The 25391-nt window shown below is 52.3% G+C and overlaps 1 protein-coding gene and 1 long non-coding RNA gene across 2 annotated transcripts; one reads left to right on the top strand and one right to left on the bottom strand.

The window, feature by feature from the left end:
• Positions 1-1092: 1092 nt before the first annotated feature.
• On the bottom strand, positions 1093-11309 carry mbt (serine/threonine-protein kinase PAK mbt). The gene is made up of 11 exons (XM_037232298.1): positions 11004-11309; positions 7616-7868; positions 7054-7164; positions 6338-6463; positions 5865-5888; positions 5240-5389; positions 4689-4877; positions 4191-4451; positions 3653-3797; positions 3177-3292; positions 1093-2755 (listed from the first exon to the last, which is right to left on the bottom strand). The coding sequence occupies exons 2-11, from the start codon at positions 7835-7837 to the stop codon at positions 2582-2584; spliced, it is 1518 nt and encodes a 505-aa protein (XP_037088193.1). The 5' UTR covers positions 7838-7868; positions 11004-11309; the 3' UTR covers positions 1093-2581.
• A 396-nt stretch (positions 11310-11705) lies between these two features.
• LOC119097919 (uncharacterized) lies at positions 11706-25065 on the top strand. The gene is made up of 3 exons (XR_005094216.1): positions 11706-11760; positions 24165-24254; positions 25026-25065. It is a non-coding gene; the product is annotated as an uncharacterized LOC119097919 (long non-coding RNA).
• The last annotated feature ends 326 nt before the right edge of the window (positions 25066-25391 follow it).

The raw sequence follows: 25391 nt of genomic DNA, 5'->3' as shown, positions 1-25391 counted from the left end.
AGGCCAAAGAGGCGTTCGCCTGCTGTATAACGGCGCCCGCGGACTCGGTGCCAGCTCGTTCACCCAGCGCCCGACGCGCCTATCAACCTCCAAGTCGATGCTCCGAACCAGGGCGTCGGCACAGTGCTACATCAGCACGTCCGGAGACGCTGGCAGCCCCTCGGGTTCTTCTCTCGCTCCCTACGCTAGCCCGAAAGGCGCTACAGCACCTTCGGCCGTGAACTGCTGGTGATCTACCTCGCTATCCGTCACTTCCGGCATGCCGTCGAGGGACCCATGCCGTCTCGTTCAACAGCGACCGGCCCTCACCGCGCGAGGCCCGGCGCATTGCCTCATCTCCCAGTTCACCACCGACATCCGCCACGTGCCGGGAAAGATGAACGTCGCCGCCGACGTGCTGTCTCGCGCCGTCGACGTGATTCTCGGGCCTGAGCCAGCCGTTGACGACTTGTTGACGACGCGTTGGCGGCCGCTCAGCAGGTGGAAGACGAGCTCGTCCGGTTGCGCGTCTCTGACCACGGTTTACAGCTGCGTGACGCCCGCCTGCCCACTGGCCGGACGCTCGTGATGGATAACTCCACCGGCATAACGCGCCCGTGGATCCCAGAGCCGCTGCGCCGTGCTTACTTTCGGCACGTGCACGACCTGTCGCACCTGGGGGTGCGAGCCACCGTCCAGCTCGTCACCAGCCGGCTCGTCTGGCCCTCTGTCAAGAGATGCTCGTGGACGTAGATCCCCCGCGTGGACCCTCCGGAGGATAAGTGATGTTTTCAGCATGACTTGGGAACTAAAGATGCAAGAGGTATATGCTAATGGGGTCCTCACCCCACCAACCCCAGTTGTGATTACACCCATTAGGTGTATATTAGGTAGGTGATTACACCCATTAGGCGTACTACCAGGGGCACATACCACTTTTGCACATGCCAGTATGGATATGCTGACATTACCACGGCTTTGTCAGATTAATAGTTATTTTCTCACTTCTATTGTGGTTGGGTGCACAAGACTGTCAGCGGGCTTCCAACACATTATTGATGACAGACTTTCTTCGTTTTGGAGACTGACTCCATGCCTAGTCTAAGTTATCAGTCACAATTATGTCATCTAAGTTTTCTTTCACCAAAACAACCTTTGTTTTGCATATATATTAAAAAATCAACCTTTGTAAGCAAGGCCTGGACTCCTGACACACTGATCACTTACACAAAGTACAAGTGATTATCCCAGTCAGGTCGCTGGCATTTACAAACAACCGAGAGGGAATGTAGATGGACAGACGTGACCAGTGTGCCTAGAGGGGCATGAATCATTCGGAAGATTGGTGATATTTCACATAGCACAAACATACGTATTAAGATACGTCCGAGGCTGGAAGAATGACCCTACAGCCTTTTCCCTACATAGGCTTCTGGTACATGTGCCTGCTGGTCAACTTGACAAGTAATTTAATAAAAAATTCATGATGTCCAACAATGAAACAATACATATACAAGGATGGACGGACAGACATGCACAACACCCATCTATCATGCTTTGTAGACCTTGGCCTCAGTTACTACACCATTGGGCGGCTTCTAGGAATTGCGTGAACACCTCTCACATTGCCAGGTGGTGTCGGCACCGGTCACTCAGCCGAGCAAAGGACGCGTCTGCGCACCAGCACAGGGTCATTACGGGTCGAGCTACGACCCTGCCCAACGGCTGCTGGCCCTGAGCGAACACCAGCGTTCCCTGGCCACCAGGCGAGCCGAAGCTACGGCGCTGCCCAACGGCTGCTGGCCATGTGCGGACGCCAGCGTCCCTGGCGACCAGGCGCGGCCGAAGCTACGGTCCTACCCAACGGCTGCTGACCCTGTGCGGACACCAGCGCCCCTGGCGACCAGGCGCGGCCGATGCCGGACGGCGGCTCACACAACTTCACATAGGCCCCACGCGCGGACGGCTGTCGTTACTCGAGGCACGACTCGGACGGTGCTGATATCTCAGGATGAGGACGAAAAGGGTACGGACGCGCGCTTCATCACGATAAGAAAATCAATGCACATGTCTACAGCAACAGGGATCGAGGACTACACAGTTAACTGCACAAAACCCCATGTAATAAGTACGAGGCGCATGGTCTGGGGTCTAGCTGGGAAGCATCCTCGCTCCGTCTCCATCGTCCCAAGTGGTCATATAAAAAGTACTAAATGGTATTCCAGCCTGCACAGCATTCTCCGTCAATTCCTGTCTGGAAAGTTGCCACAATTCTTGGGAAGAATCATCATATAGCTGCACACAACTACCTGATGGTATGAACCACATGGACTTTGATCTGTCAGTATCTACAGGCAACCGGTTGCGTGCAGCTTCCGCGCAAAGTATCTGCTGGGAATGATTCAAACCAGAAGCCACACTCGCACACGCACGCACAGACACTCGCTGACGTTCACCATGACCCGGCAGGCTAAGGTCACGAACGCGTCCTAACAACTACGCTTCACGTGCACGCACTCGCCCCGCTCGGGACCCAGCAGCCGGCGGAACCCGTCGCGTCGCGGCGCGTCGCTGGCGGCGTGGGTTGCGGCGCGCCGCCGCCTCACGTGCCGGCCGCCATCAGCGGCAGCAGCACCTCGGGACCCTTGGCCTGCGTCAGGAACGGATGCTGCAGCAGCTCGTACGCGGTGGCGCGCTCGCCCGGGTCGCGCACCAGCATCTTCTCCAGGAAGCCCTGCATACGGGCCGACACCTGGCCGGCGACTGCCGACGACGACTGTGGACCAACAGGCACAGTGACAGGTACATCCAGCCTGGAAGGCCAGCCACTCTGCGGCGACCGCCACCCGCGCCCTGTCTGGAGCCAAGCCGGTGAACAGGCAAACAGACAGTGCCAGGTACAGCCACCCTGGAACGCCAGCCACTCTACGGCGAACGCCACCCGCGCCCTGTCTGGCGCCAGGCTGGTGGACACGCGTACAGGTCACAGCACCATTTGAGAAAATATTGTTCACGGTTGCTATCGCCAAATGAGAAACATCACCTATAGAGCAAAACTCAATTACCTTTCGTAGATTTACTGGTTCGTTAGCCGTGTATCACCCTAAAGCAGCTTATAGCTGATCAGTAGAAGATAACGAGGAGATCGCAAAACAGCTCGACTGGCGATGTGCCGCCATGCCTGGACGCGTTCTCACCTTGTTGGCGTTCTTCAGCTTGGGCGGCGGCATGTCCCGGATGCGACGCATGGCCTGCAGCGGCGGCTCGTTGAAGAACGGCGGCTCGCCGTCCACCATCTCAATCACCATGATGCCTGGTGAGGACACAGCCACAGAAGACGATCAAAGGACAGCACTGGTGGTATTAACTGAGTGCATCAGAGGCAGGTCTGGACCATGCATGATAGTTTGCGCGCATGACCACATTGGACGCCTTGATGGACAACGATAATCCCCCACACACAGGACCCGAGTACAACAGGAACCGAGTACAGGAACCTGCTGCTGAACAAATAATACACATATAAGCAAGATCACATCGAATGCTCGCGATTTGCGAACTATATGGGCGACTGCCGTACTCTGCCACAGTACTCCGGTCAGGAGTCTAACATTTCGCCAGCGCCCGTCCGCCGCGCTGTGGCGGCACAGCTCTGCGGGCCGGGCTCCCTCACCGAGTGACCAGATGTCCACCTCTGGCCCGTACGGCAGGCGCGAGATAACCTCCGGCGCCATCCAGTAGGGCGTGCCCACCAGCGACTTGCGCCGCGGCAGCTCCTGCGACACTTGCGCGCAGAAGCCGAAGTCGGACAGCTTGACCTGACGGCGGAGAGGGCGGTGTCAGCCGGACGTGGCGACGAGGTCGAACACGGCGGAGCGCGCCTGCACTGCTGACAGGTCCCAGCCGCCAGCGGAGTCCCCCTATCAATCCGGGGTCCTCAACATCGCATCACATCCATCCCCGTCGAGTCAGAGAGCATGCTGCAAGGCTGCTCCGCCGCCGCACATCGGGGGAGGCGGGAGGCACCGAACACGACAGAATGACGCACGCCCCACCGCTGCGCACGATCGCCCGCACACCCAGTAAGAGGCAGGACGGGAAGCACCAAACACGAGAGAATGACGCACGCCCCACCGCTGCGCACGATCGCCCGCACACCCAGTGAGAGGCAGCACGGGCCACCTGCCCGCTACGGCCGCGGACCACCGCACCTTGCCGTCGGCCGACAGCAGGATCGAGTCCGACTTGATGTCGCGGTGGATGACGCCCTGCGAGTGCAGGTAGGCCAGCGCCTTCAGGCACTGCTTGCAGACGGTGGCGATCTGCACCTCGTCCATCCGCGAGTGCGTGACGATGTCGGTGAGCGCGCCGCCCTCCAAGAACTCCATCATCACCCACAGCTCGTTTTCCACCAGGAACGAGTTGTACATCTCCACGATGTTGGGGTGCGGATAATCGCGCATGATCACCACCTGCAACGGCGCCATGCTCAATGCCGGTGATGTGAGAGGACGATGAGATGGAAGCGATGAGAAATTGCAATACACTTCCCTTCTCAAAACACCACATTCCTTCACGATAGCAATGCCAACATACCAGCCGAGAGCGGAACCAAACCTGCTCCGCGTCAGCCTGGTGACGTCTTGCACCTCAACAAACGGTAGCGCAGTGGGTGTGGTGCACCGCGGACTCGGACCCCGCCGTCATACCTCGTTAAAGAGAAGCTCGCGCCGCTGCTGGCGTTGCAGGTCCATCTTCTTGACGGCCACCTGGCGGCCGGAGGATCGCTCGGTGGCGATGCACACGATGCCCGTGGAGCCCTCGCCGATCTTGACGAACGAGTGCAGGTCGCTGCGCGGGTCGCCAGGGCTCACCACCATCTGCAGCGCCGCTCGGAACTGCCGGGCGGAGCGGCACACGGCGCCAGGTCAGACACCGGGCACTGCCAGGTCACGGGAGGGCCCAACGGGGGCTGCCGAGCGACGTGGTACGCACGGCTAGCCGCCGACCGGACCCAAACTGCCGGGCACGCTGAGTACACTGTGCGCCTTATTCTGAATACTGACTCTGGCCTCAGAATGCTTTGTTGCGATCGCGAACTTCGACGCAGTGCAGCACAAGCACTGCGCAGTGGTTTTACAGTCGCCGCGTCCCGACACTGCGGTTCATGTTTACACATCATGGTGACCGGACCTCCGATATGACCGGCGCCGACACCCCAGTCGACCGGCGGCGGTCCGCTGGTGCCGGCGGACCTCACCTGCTCGTGAGACAGCCGCTGCGGCTCGTGCTGCTTGTTGTCGCGCGCCGCCGGCGACGGCTTGAGTACGCTGTTCTGGTTGTGGTCCTCAGTGGCGGCGGGCGCGGCCGGCAGCAGCTGCGGCTTGGGTGGTACGTGCGGCGGCGGCCCGGCGGCCAGCGGCAGGTGGTTGGCCGCCGCCCCGCCGGCCGGGTGCTCCGGCAGCGGCATCGGCGGCTGATGCACAGACACACACACACACATATACAGTCAGCGACGCACGCCCAGGCAGCGCCGGATGCACAGCGGCAGGCACCGACACCAAACACCGCCAGCATGGGATAGCGTGGCCATGACACCACGCCACCCATCAACACAGCGTGCCAGAGGCAAGGCAATCCGCACGTGGAAGCGCTTCCGTGACGCACGTACCCGCGCCCGCACGCTCACGCTATAACAGTACCGCGTGTGGTGATCAGACAGCCAGTAGTAGACCTGGAAGCCCGTAGTCTGCGTACAACATGCGAACACTATCCAGTCACGCCACTGCGCTCCGATCCACGTAGCCCGACTGGTTCATCCAGAGATCGTGTGCTCGTGCGGGCCGGTATGTGGCGGGAGGGCGCGGCCGGCGCGCTCCGCTCACCTTGGCCGGGAAGTGCTGCTGCTGCTGGTGGCCGCCGGGCGAGGCCTGGCCGGCCGGCGGCGGGCCGGGCCGGTACAGCTCGTGCGCGGCCGGCGGCTGCTGACGCGGCTGCGGCTGCGGCGCGCCGGCCGGCCCGGCCGACGGCGGGCGGTGCGCCGGCGGCCAGCCGTCGGCGCTGTCATTGAGCGCGGCCGGCGGTGGCGGCCGGGTGTTGCCGTACAGCGGGCCGGCCGGCGGGTGCGGGCTGTAGCCGGCCGCCGCCAGGTGCTCCGGGCGTGGTGGGTAGCCGGGCCGCGGCTCGCCGTGCCCCGGCGGCCCGCCGTGGCCGGCGTGCACCGGTGGCTCCGGGTGGCCGGCCGGGCTGGCGTGCGGCGGCTGGCCCGCGTGCATCGGATGACCCTGCTGCGAGCCGGGCCGCGGCGTCAGGCGCTGCTGCGACGGGTGGCCTGGGTAGCTCGGGTGTCCCGGATGACCGGGGTGTCCCGGATGGCCGGGGTGCCCGGGGTGCCCGGGATGTCCGGGATGACCCGGGTGTCCCGGATGACCCGGGTGACCCGGATGTGCCGGATGACCCGGGTGCCCTGGATGACCTGGGTGGCCTGGGTGGCCGGGGTAGACGAGCGGGCCCTGTGAGCCGGGCCGCTGGGGCCGCAGCAGCGGGGAGGGCTGCGGGCCGCGCGGCCCCTGGTGCTCGTGCTGCGGCAGCTGGGACGGGTGCGGGGCGCGCACCGGCGCCGACGACCGGCCGTCACTGTAGCTCTCCGGCCGCACCTGGCACATGTCAACACCACACGTGTCAGAGCGGCTTCGGCAGCGTGAGATCCTCCCATCGTCACACGCCTATCACATAAATAAATACGACACTAGCGCGCAGCAACTTAGATAGCAAACAACCCGTAAATAGGTCGCACATGGAGAAACACGCATTAAAAGTTAACAGTTACGTCATTGTTGAGAGATTGAGCACGTTCTCTTCGGTGCTGAGCCGCAATGGATGACTGGGAAAGTGAGCGGTGAAAATACCACGAACTGAGCCGCTGCGGCCGCCAACCGACTGCCTGCCACTGACCTGGCCGTCTGGCGGACCGTGACCGGGCGGTGGCCGATGGTGGGACGGCGGCGGCTCGTCGCGCTCACCCTCCTCCGGCAGCGGCGCCGGACCCTGGCGGCCACGCTGCGCAGCGCGCACCCGCAGCGGCGGCGAGTGCTGGCGCAGTGAGTTGCTGCGCGCCACGCTGCTGGAGCGGGGCAGCACGGCCACGCCGTTGCGGGTGGGGCTGCTGGCGCCGCGCACCACCGGCTGCCGGCGGGAGACGGCCAGTCAGACGGACGACCGCGGGGTCAGAGACGGCGCGGCGCGGGCGTCGCACCCGAGGCCACTGGCGCATGAGCACGTCAAACAATTGCTGCTCCCTATCACAACCTATATTGACCATGCACCGCGTGTACCCAGACTGAAGTTGCCGTGAGCGAGGTGAAGTCCGGGTTGCCTGATGTCAATTATCAGCGTAACAGAGCCCCACGACGAGAATATGCATTATGTGTGTAATGAATGACTTGTGTCATCCGCACATATAGCTGCCACACAAGTCTGACTAACAAACAAGTCACGCAAACCGGTCAGAACGCTTTGCGGCGAGACGATTAGAGGTGAAAAACGTTCTGAATGCAACAGCAACTGTCCTCCAGTAAAAGAATAGATGCCTGGCTTGGCCGCATACAAAAGGGGGGGGAGGGGAGCATTCACTCACCTTGAAGTCCATCATGTCGGTGGGCGTGACATGAGAGGGGTCGACGACGCCGCGCGGTCGGGTTTCCAGCGCCTTGGCGTTCCGTTCCACCAGCGACACCCACTGCGGGGGCAGGCCCACATATTTGTTCTGCCGCTCGTCAAAGTCCGTGTGCACGCGATGGCGGAAGTCGGTCGGTGCCGAGATCTCTAGCTTCTTGGACTTCCGCTTCGACTTGAACATGACAGGATGCCTACTGCAGGACCGACGTTCACTGCAAGGCGACATATGGCACAATGTCAAACATAGGCAAATTACATAAAAAGTCTCTCCCACACACCACCTCCCACCTTGGTTTGGCCTGAGCAGGGTCCCTTTGGCCGCCATTGACCATTCCAGAGCTGTGAGGTTAATGAGATCAGTACAGTGTGGAAATTATGAGGCCACTGCAGATCATCTTGGTTACCAAATATACTAAGTGCACTAAATTATCATGACTAGCCTGTGCTTTTATATCAATATTCTAAGAAAAACAAACAAATGTGCTTGGCAAATAGGTATGCCTTTGAAATGCAGAATCATTCGAAGGCCTTTAAAGTCAAGCTGATCTTAGCCGCATAGTAAACCACATCATTCTCCCAGCTAGGTTGTCAGGAAAATTTCATAATTTGCAGCTCTTGTCAAAATATTTACACCAGCAAATGATTTGAGATAATAGGTGGAGATCACAACCCAACACTAAAATACAAACACAATGAAATCCAACTAACAAAACACAGACACTCACAACTGAAATACTGGCATGAGCCAATGAGCTACCTCGACTATCCTTTCTTACATGTGCACTTTTCCCCACTAACCAAACAGCATGATTTCTGATGATGATCCATATGTTTGCATTATGAAACATTCCACGTCACGTCACTGATAACCCAAATGAAACATGCAACAAAACCATAAATGGCTGCAACATGCACCAGCTATGTGTAAAACACAAACATTTGTTGTCAATGGTCTTTTTGGTGTTTGCTGAATATGGACATGCATGAAAATATTGTTATTCAACAAAACATTTAGTTTTCCTTTCCCCACTTCTCATTCCATATTCTGTGGGGATGACAAACCACAAGGTTACTGGCTCTGGTCACAAATACACTACAGGCCTGCTTTCTGGCCTAAAAGACTTAGCTACTGACCTTGTGTTTGGTGAGGATCATGACCCCCCTTTCACCCTTACAATTGATGAAAATCACGCCATATGTTTTGATGTTCTATATTCTATGTTTCTATGTTCATAAGTTTCAAAGAGTAACAGTGACCATAGCACAAGATCAGGGAGGCAAATGCTGCTAACAGCTGACAAGCACTTTCTGACAGTCATGATCCACCAGTGAAACATGGCTGGCAGAAGCTACTGGTGGCAGAATCTAGCAGAAGCTGGCAAAAACCAAGGCATGCCAGAACATGCTGGTAGGTAATATGGTGAAGTGGATCACAAAAAGAGTAATGCAAATGATAAGTTGTGCACTGTTAGTATCACATTTACCAACAACATGAACTGCAACTTACCAGAAATTGCTAGGAGTATGCATCACCTTCCAATGTATATCAGTAATCATCACTCAAGTGCAAACTATTGCCCTTACCATTATTCAAGTGCAAACTATTGCCCTCGCTGATGTCCAATTTTTACATCAGATTACAAATTAGTGAGATGGATGCTGTCAACCCTTGCTGATCCAGGGTAGAAACATGGCGAAGCCTGGCCCAGAAGAAGAAAGAATGGACAGAGGCAGTTTCTACTTGTTGCAACAAGCAGGTTTATGCCATATGCAGCAGAACTGGCTGCTGTTAATTCTTTTCATTTGCAGAGCTATCAGTGTTTGCTACATATGCATGTCAGTCTGCAAAGGTGGCAGACTAGTTAGCAAACAATTTGAAAGGTTTAATCCTGCCCCAAATGGAGCAGCAAACTTTTCTGCTTGGAGCATGAGCCAGTGATTTAATCACTGGGTAACCAATAATATTTTGTATTTCCCTGGCATCTACTTTGCACCTGCTAACTAGTAAATACTGTAACTGCTCTACTCCAGAGTGGTTCAAGTTGATATAAGGTAAGAGGGCCTTGTTGTAATGCAAGGTGAATAAACTTACCATTTTATGTTATGCTGCTTTAATTGGTTGGGCATATTAAGTGGCAGAAATTAGTTTTAGCTAGATAACAAGCTAAATGTGACAATAATTTGTGTCAATTATGAACATGCCTGCTGCTAATGGTATGTGGTTTAATGTGTTTAATTTACTTAATGTGCTTGATGTGGTTTAAAACAATCATGTTCCAGTAACTAAGGATGCCATGTGGAAAACAGGGCACTTTGTTAGGTTTTGGTGCTAGGCTTTCAGCAAAAGGAGTCCACTGCTTGGAAACAGCTGCATGCATATGTCATTAAAAACATTTATAGCTACATGCTAGATAAGTGCATAAGTATCATAATGTATGCTCAACATTTGAATCAATAGATTAGATTAGATGTTACATCATGCTATTGCATATCACAGGCTATACACTGTCACAGGTTAGCTTTAACTAAAAGTTAAAGTAAAGTAAAAAGTAAAGAAGAAGCAAAAAGTAAAAGTAAAGTTAAGTTAAGTAAAAGTTGACTAAAAGTTAGCTTTAACTTTCTAGCAGCATACTCAACATAAGCTCTCATTTTAAATGTAAAAATTGTGTCCAACTTTTCAGATCAGATGGAAGTGAGTTCAGAGGAACAACAATATCAGTCACAACTTCCCCTGCCCATGAGTAAATTATCAATGCTGACCTATCTCAATGAATGCAGATGTGGTCTAAGCTTGATTTAGATTCTTGTTATTTAGGGCTCCCACCTTATTTAGGATGGCATGACTGGGACACTTTTTGACATGCCCCAGCTTTTGTCTCGCTTGATTTGTTTGAAGACATCTGGTATGACCAGCAGATACAATTACTTTAGGTAGACTGATCCACTATGTAACTGATGACCCTAAAAACCTGGCTTTCACCTACAATGTGTTTGTCAAATTGAGCACTTTAAAGAAAGTTTGTCATCAGCTGACAGTCACTTAAAGTTTATTCGGGTTGGAGACCTAGTTCTGGGTCTGCTTTGCATTGACCAAGAACTGGTTAGTGATGCATGCAGTCCTTGCAGCTTTAAATAGTATAGACTATGCAACTGGTGACAGCAACTTCAGTAACTTAATCTAGCCTGAAATGCCACAAGTGAAAAACGAAACTTAACAAAAACATAAATGAACAGCAAAAATGGCACAGTAGTCAGTTTATTAGGGCATGTCCTGATTCTTTACAGTCCAACTGAGTTACACGCATTCCCACGCATGTATCTTGCGCATGCACCGAGAAATTGCCTACCTGAACTAAAACCGTTCTAGGACGAAATCGCCAGCTTCAGTGGTGTCCTGGTGTCATCCATCTGCGCGATCACGACATAAAATATGTTGACGGGAAGTCTCGTAAAGCCCCCTTATCACACAAAACATAAGAAGTGCAGGTCAACCGCCCTCTCCTGTGCTGATTTCGGACACATCACCCGTCCAGCGCCAAATCGACGACGGCGACGCCTGAGCTCAAAATGGCGCATTCTTGATACTGACATTCAATCACCAATTACAGCCATCCCTTAACCACAAAACTTAAGATATAACAGACGTAAAGTAAGGATGAAAATTGCATGAAAGCGATATCCCAAAATTCTTAATTCAATTTTATCGGGGAAAACGAGTTCGAAGACACCAGCGAATAAGCATCTTTGGAACTTACATATCGGAGAAAAGCCTTAAACAGATGTTCCCCAATTATTCTGAATAGCACCAAAAATATTTTCGACAACAACTTAGCGTAAAAAATCAAAGACATCAAACATATTACAGGTTATGTAGAGCATGCAATTGCTGGGCATAATCAAATGAAACTACCCCAATTCGCTGCACATAGTCCAGCATGTATATACATATGAAGTAGAGTAGCATTTGCAAAATTAGGAATTCAGAAGTTTATTCCTGAAACAACTTGGCGCTATAGATACATTTGTCGCGCTAATGGCTTACTATCACATGGACATTGGCGTCGTTTCTCGACGAAGGGAATTGCTGACGGCGGAGTGATAAAGGTATGCGCAATGGCGGTGTTGGATGTTGGAATGTGTTGAAAGTGGGTCGGCGTGCATACAGCTACCTGGCTTTCAGAGACTGCCAACAGGCAAACAGAATACTCGTCTGCGTTATAGATGAAGTCATCTCACAAGCTAAATAGCTGTCGACTGGCAGCGCGCAGTTGCCGTGTTCGCTGAGGAAGGCAGCGTAGGTCAATGAACTGCGCGATTGTCGTCTCGCTGCCCCTCCCCCTCCCTCACCTTACCGTATCCCCATCTCCATTCCCAACCTGCCTCGGAGAAACAAAATGTTTCCGAACATCTCATCAAACCGTATCTCGGCTCAGTTGTTGTCTTGTGACCTTGCTCCCAGTGGCCAATCTGCACATAAATCGTCCACTGCGCCGGACGCCCACTCGGCAGCGGTGTCATGCCGAATCTCGCGCTCGCGGCGTCAAACTTAAGTCGTGCCAAATTGCGCTGAAGTTTCGCTTCAGGGAAGTGTTGTCGAAGTATGTCTGCCTGGAGTCAGATCCGCAACATCACGGTTCCTTGAAACATTGGTTCTGTATTGTCTGAAATTAGTGCCGACCGTGCGCTGAAGTCGGAGAGGTTTAATTTCCGTGCGAGCACTAAGATTCTTTTGATTCTCGATAAGATTCTCGCTGCTACGCCGGACATGTTCGGCGAAACGTGTATTATTTGCAGCGAATTTGGGCGTTTTTTCAACGTAAACGATACCTAGTGGAAAGGTATTCCGTTGAGGTTTTCATATGCGATGGATTTCATTGCTGTCTTTGCAGCATGAATCATGGATGTTCGCCATCGACGAGCTGGGTCTAGTGCATGCCTGTTCAGCAGGCATTCAGCAGTTTGTTATCTGTGCGGCCTTCGTGGCCGTGCTGTCGGAATCACGGTGCGGAACTTCGAGACAAGTTCCGGGGGCAGCTGCAAGGGACAAGGGTTATGCCACCGACTGATGGAAGATGGGGGCCCGTCCGCCCATTTCGAATCCCAGTCGGCCGATCAGTGGCCCAGTCTGCTGATTGGGCCTCCCTTCCGCAAGGCGGTGACGGAGATCCGATCCGAGATGGTGTGAGGAAGGTGTATATCCTGTTTGCCCCACTCACCAGCAGAAAGCGCGCTGGACCTTAGTACACATTGCAAGACACAAAACTGCAACCTTATTTGTTTTTGAATTGTATATAGGCATATGAGGCGGAAACCAAATGAAGCTGCTTTATCTTTCAATGGATCCATCGGTCGATCGATATCGTTTTCGTGGATCCATCGGTCGATCGATATCGTCTTCGATCTTCCATTTTTCGAGACTTGGTCCGAACCTTTGGATTGGAGGGATCTCTGGGATCAGAGCCCGGAAAGCAGGGCGGCTAGGACAAGCCGCCAAGCAGGGCTTGTGTGGGTCCTGACCCCTCCATCTGATCGTGAAAATGCAGGTTACCGACAGGCGAAAGTTTAAGACAGTGTAGTCAAAATGTCATCAGCCAAAGGTGCGGTGGAGACCGAAATGCCTTGAAACGAGAGGAGGATCAGCGAACAAAATATGCATACCCATGAATGGGAAGTCAAATTGACCAAGATGGTGAGCGAGAATTCGCCCGAAAAATTGTCGTTTCCGCAACATGTCTGAGACTTCTACAGCCTGTTTTAAGGTGCCGTAATGCTGGGCTCGGGATGCCTTACCATCTGAAGTTACCTGATCTTTAGCGCGGCCGCTATCACCCGCCGCAGGCCATCCCAGTTATTGCCAAATGGCGACTCGTTCCCATCCCGCCATGGGTGGGGAGTCCGAAGACAGACGCTACAAGCAAGCCAGCTACCCGGACGGGCATTGGCAAAGATGAAATATTAGATGGACTGAACTGCTTTCGGTCCGTGAATTCTTTCGATACAAATGTAAAGCGCGCAAGGTCCGTAACTTCATGTTATAAATCAAGTCCTTGGCTTAGATCTCGAGGGGATGTGACGGTTGAGTGGTTAACGCGCTGGACTCCCATGTGGAATACCGGATGCGCCATCGCCCAGAGCTCTAATATGGCCAGTGCAGTCGCTGATGTGCCATGAAATAGACGTGACGATGTGCGTCGCGCTCTATAAAAAATTATAACTTGAATAGTTTGTTCCCGTAGTGGGGAGCAGTGAGACATGCGCCCCGTGATAATCGTGAGGATCAACATCATGCCTATGGCGCTGTACGAAAAAATGGTTTTGTTTTCTATTCTCTCACGCTCCATCCATTAAATCAGATCCGCTACCAGTTACGATCCCACCGTTGGGTGTGTGGCCCTCAAATCGACACCCCTGCCACTCCCAACGCCAAGCTGCCTCCGAACGGTGCTTAGCCATCCTTTGTGCCATTCCAGCGGCGCCTGTGCCACTGCAGAGGACGCAGTCCTGGTGATCGCACAGGAGACCAGTTGCATTATGATCTCACTCGACGATCGTTTTCCGGTTTTCCACACTGCTACTCATAATAATGGTTGTTGTTTACGGTACATGGACCGCGTGACCATTTTGCGGTCTCGTGAATGGTTATGTCCGCCCTACTCGGTCAGGTCAGGGGTACTGACTTCCTGTTAAAAGTCATCTAAGATAAATAAAGTCGCGCTGTCGGAGGGCTATCAATAACGCCTAAGTCGTGCGGTAAGAATGTGAGAGCGTGAACAATATCACATCATGGGTCACGGTCCAAAAGCCAAGAGAGATGCGCTGGAATGAAGTTACACCTCCAATTCGCTGCACAGTGACGGCACGAGGCAAGAACATGCTCGTCAGTCGAGCGTTGTCCGTGTTATCCGCGCTGAAGCGCGTCATTATCGGATAAATAAAAGGAACGCTTAGTGTAAGTATGCCTCAGCCGCAGTTGGTAAAGAGCAACCTCTAAGCCTATGGCACGATGGAACGATTCCCACTCACCAGTAAGTAGTTTGATGGCTCTGAGCGGATGAACGAGTTCGTCAAAGTTTTGGCCACTTGCGGATGTAGGTCACAAGTGCGGCCTTCACTTTACCAACCAATATATTGATGGCGGGGAGGGCGGGGGGCGGTGGCCTCTGCGCGCGGTTGCCTTTGCTGTGGTGTCTGCTCTTTCATTGCCCACAATCCCGACGAGACTGGGAATTTACGTGAAAGTAATTTTGGTGTGCTTGTGATGCGACTGGCTCAACTCTCTCAACATTGTTCGTGTCAGATAACACCAGCCGTCGGAAAGTAAAGCCTGGTCTAAGGATCAAAAGGCTGTAGCGAATCGGTGAAGAAAGCAGGGTCACTTCGTGCGACAACGAATGTAGATTTTACTACGCCACCAATGTAGAGCGATGGTTTTGGTGTAGCCGTGGTCTCACCATTGCTTCTGTCTTTTTGTCGTTCGTTTCTGCTTCCGGTCAGCAAAACGAAAAATTCAAGCCGGGAAACGTCGTTCTGCTTCTGGTCAGCAAAAAGGAAAATTCAAACCGGGAAACGTCGAGGAAAATGCCGAACAGGCAGAGTTTGCACGGCGTACTTGTATTGGCATTGAGAATAGCCCTGCTCCGAAGCTCCGTGAGCGAGTTGTGTGGGCGAGAGAATCAAAAGCATCCATGGATTATGGTGGAATTAATGGGAACGTGTCGAACTTAAAGGGTAGGTAAGTGCTGAGTACTTCGTGCGATATCATCCACTAAGTAAGCATGCGCATTTCCATGTTATTTATTATGATTTTTTCGTGTCGTTTGGTTGTGTCTGGTGGTAGTGGGGCATTACCGTCGCCGATTTTTTTTTTGCGTCTCGTGCAGTCTTGGCCATTTCAGTGCTGTCACCCCTCAGGTAATTTGTGAACGTTATTTTGTCTCGTTTGGTTTTGCCGCTACAAATGGCTCGATGATCGCAATATTGATGCCCAAAATGGTTACCTCCGTTGTGGAACAGACCAAACGTGATCGATGTCCCGATCTCCGCACGTGATGGAGGCCTGGCCAGGCGCTCAATGCACGCGCCCCGGGCTGTCATGTGCATTTACCCGTGAACCCTTCTTCATGGCACGTTCTTTCAATGTTAATAGTGTGGCAAGATGCCGGAGCATTTCGTGAGCTTTATGCTGGGAGTGGGCCAGCCGCAAGAAGTGACAGTTTGCGTGCCGAGGCTTCATGGAGTAGCGCTCCTGTGCGGTCGCCTCGCATGTTACTCGAAGCCGGCCGAACGCAAGAGACCTGCCCGGTTGCGCGGCGTCAGTTCCGTCACGCGTCTCTGCAATTAATGGTGAAGATCTCCATACACTGTGATGAACGTAATATCAGCCACTGCGTAGCCGCGGAATCGCGCACCTGCATCTGAAACGGACTACCGCGTGAAGCAATTGCCTTTTATCTTTGTAGAAGCTGGTGAAACCTGGTGGCTGCGACCGGGAAATGTGGACTAGTTCAGTCCGCCGTAGCGCCTTCCGTGTACACATCTCTTGTATAAAACTTTTGAATTGTCTGGCAAACCCATGGGCGCTATGATATGATCGTGTAGCAGCTTCGCTCGACATCCCCAATCAATAAGTCAAGCAATAAATACCGTGATAGGTTCTCGACTACTCCGAGCATCCGTGGCGGCACAAACATAAGCTGTCAGCAGGCATGAGGACGACGACGGCTTTGGCTACTGCTTTCGCTTTGGGTTTGGATGTTGCAGTTTCCCTTCGATAACTTCGGACCGGCTACGGCTTTGAGCCGTTTTACACGGCCGGACTCGGCTTCGGCTACTTGCGTGTTAATCGCTTGATTGGATGGACAGTTGGCATCGGCGCCCACGCTAAGCAGCGCTTGTTGCGTGAGCTATGATCCCACCATGCGATTGTGACATTCCGGGCCAACGGCAAAAGATTGCGGCGGAGGGTAACCTGCCACCAAGTGCGGCGCGATCCATCCTGCCCCTGGTGTCACCTGGCCGTTAGTACGGCCGCTGCCGATAGCCGCAGGCCGTGCCACTCAGGGACAGATAGCGAGCGCTTAAATGACTTGAACCTTACCCACCACGGTTGAGTGAACGGGAAACCAGACGCTCTAACCAACTGACCTATTGGGATTGCTTCTTTTTCACTAAACTTTTGTGAAGTGTAGCCGCAAGTGCAGTGAAAGAACTACCATCACACTGCCGGAGCCAGCAGTTTAAGATCGCATTAAGCCAAAGCCGTAGTCCTGATTTAGAAATGGCTTGAAATCAAAGGCGAGGCCGAGGCCTGACCTTAAAAATGACACAAGACCAAAGCTGAAGCGGTAGCCGATCGCGTAAAGCAGCACATAAGTTTAGATATTGTACGTGACCCCAATAGATACACTTAACAGATATTCGAGGCTGCGGCGCATGCATGGCTAAGAGCTGAAAACCAGCCGATCATTCTTACGATCAATTAACGTCTGACGACAGCCGGAGAACAAACTGTCCAAAAAGTTGTGCACGTGGGGCGCACGTAAACCAGGGAGTTATTCCGAGAAAAAAGGTCTGTAATGAAGGCAGTGGGACTTGAGCACTTGGCAAAACCCTCGAAACATTATAAACCCATGCAGTTTTCAGGGGTGCGAGACTTCCTGGCCAACTTTATGCGTGTGCTCATGTTTATGCATACTGTAATGGACAGTGCCATCGCAGGGGCTGTAACAGCTCTGATTGTATTTTTCTGATCTCAAGTGTCGAAATTTCAAGTGTTAACAATGCCGTATTTCATCTTGCAGTTGTTCCTTATTCCGCTAAGTTATGTATTGTTCTGGACTTTGATCACGCATTCCAAAAGGCTCATCAACTGCAAGGAGTCGTTAACTGTATGCCATCTTGTATAATGCCCCGGAAAATTGATATCACCTCAAATATTGTGCGGCAGGAATGGCTAACGATACGTTTTTAGGTTTCGCTCTGAAGCAAGGGTAGATATTTTGTCTTCTCTCTCTCACTGAAAAGACATATTTTTCGCCCCATTAACAATTTTCCACTGTTATTAAATATGTGAAATAGATAAAGGAACAGAAGACCTTTGATGTCATGGAAGGTCCCATACAACGCAGGCCACCCTGTCCCTTGTAGTGCTCCCCTTCGCTTGCGCAACTACGATTACTTGCCAGGCCAGCGCCAGATCCATGCACGGACGACGTAACTCCGACAATGCGGCTGTACCACGGGTCCGGCGGCGTCCCACCCCGCCGCGGCTACCGCCGAGCCGCCATTGTCCCGCGGCAGATGCTCTCTGGCCGCTGTCACCGGCCCGAACACCATCGGTAGCGACAGCTGAATGCGCCGGCCGCTGCCACCGGGCGGCAGATCCGAGCTTGGTTCAACCCGGCCCCAACCTCGGCATCCCCGGCACCGCGGAGTCTGCCGCGAGGGCGTGTACTCGCCAAGACGGTGGAGAATGGCTGGAGTAAGGGGGCCGCAGCCAACTGTTTGGCTGTACGCTATGCGTCAGACGCAATAGAGATTTCTGTCTTTCCGTCATCCGCCTCACCTTGGTTTTCGTGTTTCCGTGTTCATCGCAGGTGTTTAGGATGTGTTTCACCAACGACAGTCGCGGCATCCGCTGTGTCGCTGATCTGTTTTCTTTAGGTGTATTTGCGCTGTCCCTCACCTGAGCTGTATCGACGGCATCTTGTATAAATGTGATGCAGAGTTCGCTAGTGCTCCGGCTCTTTGAGCTATTGCGACATATTTAGTTTATATTGGGCCATTCGGCAGAATGCTTTAGGGACGACTTTGCGCTCAGTTCCTTGCCAAGCACAAATTGCTGCAATGGTACTGACGTTACCAACCCCATGGAACAATAACATTCCCACTGATTTGCTGAAATATTTTGACACGTGACTTAGTGTGGGGCGGGTGCATGGATCGCCCTTCCCCTGCCGGCTTTTCTATCGTAACTTCCGGGTGAATAACGCCAGGGAAGTCAAGTTGTCTGTATCCGTAGATGGGCACGCGAGCTACGTTTTGTCAGATTGTTGTGATCTAGATCGCCTTGACCGCGCCGCAATCACTCCGTAATGGGTAATAAAGGGACCGAAATTGGGGCCCGCGTCGTGCCATGACATTGCTTGATATGTGGTGACATTCCTGTGGCGTTAGGCTCAGACACGTTGGATGAGGTCGTTATAGGTCATGCCGGGTCATTTCACATCACGCTGGCACATCATAGGCTGGAAGTACACAGTGATGTCACCGCATTGTGACGTTAAAACGATCCAAGTGGTGTTTTCATGCAATCTATAAGCTGTGCCACATGCTAACACGTAAATGAAGCGTCACATCATCATTTTTCCATAGCGTGTCTGCTGTGCATCAAAGATGAAGTTTTAACCGAAAAACATGTTGCGGGCGCGACGTGCACGCCTCCATGTTTTACTTGTTTTACAAAATACAGGCCAGGGAACAGGACTTTTTACGTTTACTCAGCTCATCATAGGTCATTGGTACACAGGAATGAATAAGTTTTAATAGAAAGCTTTTTCGGAGTTTCTACACCATTCTACCTCACATACATGTAATTTGGTACCCGTTCACCGGGTCTGCGATCTGACCATACATTACCTTCAGGCAGGGAACTGGTTCATGGTCTAAGTTTTGACCTGGGTAAACAGTGGAAAATTAGGCTGAAATTTCACATCGTGGCAAAATTTAAACTATCGAACATATGAGGCACTACATACTGGTCCTTAAACCGATTTACATCGGGCCACCGTAGGACTGGTGTGACCTAAGGTCAGCTGTCCGATGAACTTAAAATGTAAAGCAAAGCTAGACAACAGGGAGTATGCCCGTAGCCTTGGGATACAAATAAGCTCGTGTGCACACCGGTCATTCGGCTGCGGGCAACAAGTCGTCAAAGAACAATATTCTCGATTCATAACGTAAGTTGTTAAGTGCATTTGCGATGAACATTATGGATATAGATACGACAGTAGCAATGACCTTATTCCTCGGAGAAAGCGCAATATGATATTCACTTATTTTGTGTGTGTAACTGTATTTATATAGTTATTTTTATGTAACCTACAACTCGGATTATTTCACTTCTGCTAATCGTTTTGGTGAAGGTACGTTGCCGAAGTATCAACGAATATATATATATATATATATATATATATATATATATATATATATATATTATATATATATATATACGTATATAATGTATATATGGATCTTATTTTTGGTTTCGAGGTCACCGAACATTAAGTATTGTGTCGAGACGGCACGGTGCCATGTGTATATTTTGAATGGGTGGCTCTCTGAGATCAGAGCTAATGCTAAACAGTGCTTGTTGCGGGAGTCCTGACCCCTATCTTCTAATCGTGAAAGGCACGGTCAGTCCTGCCCTATGACGTCACCTGGTCTCAAGCGCGGCCGCAGACCATTCCATTCAAGGGCATGTAGCGAGCGCCTGAAGCGAATCGAACCCGACCTGTGACGGCTGTCCGTATCGGGAGGCAGTTGCTCTAGTCAACTTAACTATAGTGACGGACGGTTCCCGGGGTGCCGAAGGGAAGAGTGTTATAAGTCCCTCGGCCCTCCCTCCAGTAACTCGCGGATGGGTGAACACGGCGTCAGTGCACAACTAGCGTGCCGGATATTGCCATGCCAAGCTCATCCCGCCGAGTATTGCCGTGCCAAGTTCATCCCGCCGGGTATTGCCAGTGCCAAGTTCATCCCGCCGGGTATTGCCGTGCCAAGCTCATCCCGCCGGGTATTGCCATGCCAAGCTCATCCCGCCGAGTATTGCCGTGCCAAGCTCATCCCGCCGGGTATTGCCAGTGCCAAGTCCGTCCCGCCGGGCGCTGCCACAGCGTCTCATCCCATCCGTGGCCACTTGCATGGTCAAGTGCCAATCAATTTCTATGAGCAAATCTCAAAGCGAGGTATATGAGTCACAGCTGCACAGCGGGCGTGAAGCATCATCGGAGGACATTGGCGAGGGTACAGCGCAACTTTTGCCTCTTCCGTGCGACGTGGTCGGTTTTTGGTTTGTTTACTCGGGTTAATGCTGGATTATTTCAGACGGCTGGGGGCTGCTGCCATGTCCCACCTCCTGCCCGGATCCGCCGCCTTTGTCATGCCGCCCACGTGGCGGTCACCCGCCAGTGCTGTATGTTCGAACTGAACCGCATGGGGACGGCGATAGCCTGCGTTGCCGGCTGACGTATTTCGCGATTTGAATTGGTGAAAGGAGTGCACCGCTTTCGAAGAAAGGGGAAGGCAGTGGCTGAAAATATTCCTCCCTTTGCTTCAGCGTCCCCGTTTTTTGGGCTGTTAGAGTCCTAGTTTAATGCATTGCGCACGAGACAAGCGTGCAGGGGCTCCACCGAATTTCGCGATGAGAGACACACCAACCTTTTTTGCTGAAAACCAAATTTGCTCACGTCATACGCGCGAAATCCGTTGCGCTACCTGAAACAACATCGCGTGTTCTCTATGACCCTTTTTCATGTCCCGCAATTTAAAGTGTTGGCGTTTAGGTCACGCTGGGTCTGCCTATCTGTGACTGTCTGAGACTCGGTGCACCGGTGTGATATGGCGCTCTGCCATGGGTGTGGGAACGGGGGGGGGGGGCAGGGGATCCATGGCCCCCCCCCCACCCACTTTTCAAGGTGTTGGGCCAACAGTGTTAACTGCCCTCTCCCCACTTTTCAGATTAAGGTTGCGTTTAGCTTACTTTTGCGCCACATTAGACATACATGCCGATTTACCTAGTTCACCAGCCATCCTCCTCAAGATGCGCCACTTTTTTTGGCTTATTGGCCATCGTTTAGTATCACAGCCGTTGGCCGACGCCGCGCGGCGTATAGAGGCTGCAACGCCGGGCGTCGAGGCTGTTTTTGCTACAGCTTGCGGGCGCGCATGTTCAAAACCATATTACATAGTTTTTTTATCAGTAACAAATTCTGACTGAATCTTGAACATTTTAGGATGAACATGGATTAGCAATGCTAACACAAATTTGGGACCCAATCTCATCTATAATCTACGTTCAGGGAGTCCTTAGTATCCGTGAAGAGCACAGAAAACATGGAACTGGAGTCTTTGTGACAATTATTGGACCACCTGCGGCGATCAGGGATGCTGTTGCGTCATTGGGGGTTCCTGTGCTGATCCGGGGCCAACTGCGCGGGTCAAAAGGCCTGCCGTGTCAGGGAGGGGAACAATGTGATATTATATATCCTAATGGCCTCCGGATGACAAAGAGATCCCACCCCATGTCGCCAGAATTGCATGCCAGAAGACGCTTTGCGATGGGACGAAGGGGTCTCTTGTCGGGAAGGAAATAGGGGATCTCATTATTGTTGAGTGGGGTGGGGTCTCATTATAATTGAATAGAGTGGATGGAAATTAATTTAATCGAAATAATTTAAATACCGAAATATCGAAGTAAATCGAAATAATTCGAAGGCGAACAAGGGCATCCCATGTTTGTATTAAAAACACGCTACGTAAATTGTATCACTAATAGATCCCGGCCGAATGTTAAACATTTCCATCCAGACAAACATGACTTGGTCACGATAATACACATTGTTGACCACTCGGTCTACAGTCAAGTTTTCATCTTCAAATTTCGATCAAGCACATCGACCTATAATCTACCTTCGCGATGTCTTCAATGTCTGTAGAGTTCAGATGAAACATTCTGACAAAGGCTTACTTTTATTGGTTTTAATGAGTCTCTTAGACATTTAGAGACTAAGGGCGCTGGTGATTTATTCCATGCGGTCGTTCAATGCCTGATTTCTGCAGCTTACTGACTTTAAAATGCAAACAAAAGCGATCTCACGGTAGCTTTTGTTTTTTGTTATGGTCACAGGAAAAAATAGCAATGAAACGAAGAAGACTGTATTCATTGTCAGCAAGTGAGCCATATTGTTTTTTTTTGGAGGGGGGAGCACCACAAAAGGGGTGTTTGTCAATCCTGTGTTCCTCCTTAGCAAGGCTCTGGCTACGCTCCTGCCTACACACAAAAGTAGGTCAAGTTGTCTACGTTGAATTGTGGGAAATTACATGTGTGTTGGGCCAATTCATACCTAAGGCAAGCATCTTCTTACTGGAGGTTTTTTTCTGGGGTGTTGTAGCGTAATGAAAGATAATTCGGGAAAAGAGAGTGCTGCAGGTGTCCGAGCCATGTTTTACACACTAATGAGTAGCAATGCTGATCCAGTAATATGCAACAAAGCAGCCATACGATCAGCTCGAGGTCAAATCATGCAGGAGACAGCGGAGCCAGGGCAGTGGCCGCCGACGGCGGATGGAGCAGGGCCCAGATAAGCAATATATGACAGAAGGGCCATCGTTCTGTGGCTTGACTTCCTAAAAGAAGCATCTCCAGTTTTATGGCTTTTATCACATTTTGGTCGGATTTTGGCATTGACCCTGTAGAGGCAGATACCTCCTTAATGACCCAGAATGCCTACTTGCTCGTGGAATTTCGCCTCCACGGGAAAGATGTTGAAATGGACGAATAATGTGGGGACGTTTGAGAGCGTTATTTGCCGAATGACATAGATGAGTTGAAAAGGCAAGATTTGCACCAGTGAGAAACAGCTCTAGATGCATATCTAGCGTAGCAGCCATGCCATTTGAATAAAGAGCGATAACAACTTCCATCTCTACCCTCTTCCCCCCCCCCCCCCCTCCCCGGTCATTGGGCTTGCTTTCCGGAAAAAAAGCATCCGAAGTATACCTCGAGCCTGCCCCCTCCCCGCCACTTTTTGAAAAGTTTTTACGCCTATGCACTCTGTGTACCAGTGTGATCTGGCGTTCGATGTACCGGTGTGATCTGACTCTGGGTGTACCGACGTGATATGGCACCCTGCGGTGTGATATGACACTCGGTGTATCGGTGTGATCTGACACTCGGTGTATCGGTGTGATCTGACACTCGACGTGCGGGTTTAATCTGACACTCGGTGTGCCGATGTAATATGACACTCGGTGTATCGGTGTGATCTGACACTCGATGTACGGGTTTAATCTGTCACTCGGCGTACCGATGTAATATGACACCCAGTGTATCGGTGCGATATGACGCTGGGTGCACCGGTGTAATTTCACACTTGGCGACCGTCGTGGCATTACATATTTGGACTGCACATATCACATGTGTGTACGACCGTCCTAAATAATTATTTCATTAGTGATGGATGAATACTGCCGATGTTCTTACAGTGTAGGCGTTGCCATAAATTTAGCTCATTCATGTGGGACGCCTGATCCTGTGACGTCACCACCCACGCGTAACTGCGGGTGCCAGAGGACCGCCCCCTCCCGGGCGGTGTTGGAGACAGGCCGGCGCCGTGCTGGACCGGGCGGGGGAGCACCAGTTGTCCGGTGCCCCTGCTGGGGGAGGCGTGACGTGTCCCCGTGACCTCTGTGTGCCGGGCCGGGCCGTGACCTGACCGTCTGCTCGCCAGGGACGGCCTCGCCTGTCCGGGAGGCCTCTGCGCGCGGGGTCAGTGGGATCTGACCCTGCAGTCATCTTACCTCCAGCGATGCTGGCAATGGTCAGTAGCGGTCTGAGCTTACTGGGTGACCGTTTAATGGGAAAACATTAAAGACGTATGCTTCCACCCCCGTTATACACTCGCGCACAAACGCACGCACGCATGCATGCACACACGCACACGCGCCCGTGTACGCACGCACGCACGTATACATACCGGGTATGTCCTCCGGCATTACACTGTAAGCATAAGACCCTCGGCAATTACGCCAATCCCTCTCACATAGCATGTCATATCCTGGGAACTGCATGACTGGCGTTAACTTATGGTGGCGCCATTCGGGAACATTTCCATGTGAGCCACGACTTTCCACTGCGACGTCGGCCCCAGAATGATTCCATTTGTCTGTCAGCGGAGCTCCAGTTCCGGGTTGGGAGTGGGATTACCCCGGTAGAGACCGCTCTTTTCAGGCAGGCGTGGCCCATCAATCTCAGTGACGGGCTGTATAAATAAATGGCTTTTTGATGTGCTTCAAGCTCTTGCCATCCTCCACATAATAAATGTAGTTTTGGTTCATATTTCAAATTGTGTACAGTGTCATATATATATATATATATATATATATATATATATATATATATATATATCGTATTTCCTGTTGTTTTTCTGATACAGTCTTCCTATTGTACATTTATGCAACAGAAAGGCCCTTAACTCATGCTACAAACGGGTCACGTTTGCCGATTTGGCAGCTGTATACGATCATACGATTGTGCGTTGCCCGTTGTGAACAGCGCCGCGGCCGGCTGCGCCGTGCTGTGTTGTGTACAGAGTGTGCTCGGTGTGAGGGGCGTCACCGGTCCGATCGGCGTCCGGCAGTGGTGACGTCCGAGCTGCGGAGGGCCCCTGCTAAGCCCCTGAGCCGGGGCCGATGGCCGCGCCGTGGCAGGCGGGGCCCCTCTGGTCCCGCTGGCCGGGCCGGCCACCGCCGGGCCCGCGCTGGGAGCCGCCAGTCGGCCAAGTCAGCGACAGCCGACCAGTGTCGGCCGGCGCGCACGACGGCCAGGTCAGCCACGCTCACTGGAAACACTTAAATACCTATTGCATTCTTAACCTTCACAGTAAGACTTCTCCAGACAACGCAGTTTCGCTGTTTCTTTCACTTTTTATGATCCGCAGTTGGGCTTTTCCCGGTGG

The sequence above is a fragment of the Pollicipes pollicipes genome, unplaced genomic scaffold (assembly GCF_011947565.3).
Source record: "Pollicipes pollicipes isolate AB1234 unplaced genomic scaffold, Ppol_2.1 Scaffold_2555;HRSCAF=2994_pilon_pilon_pilon, whole genome shotgun sequence".
Taxonomy (NCBI): Eukaryota; Metazoa; Arthropoda; class Thecostraca; order Pollicipedomorpha; family Pollicipedidae; genus Pollicipes; species Pollicipes pollicipes.
The sequence above is the reverse complement of the archived record's forward strand: the minus strand, read 5'-3'. Positions and strand labels throughout refer to the sequence as shown.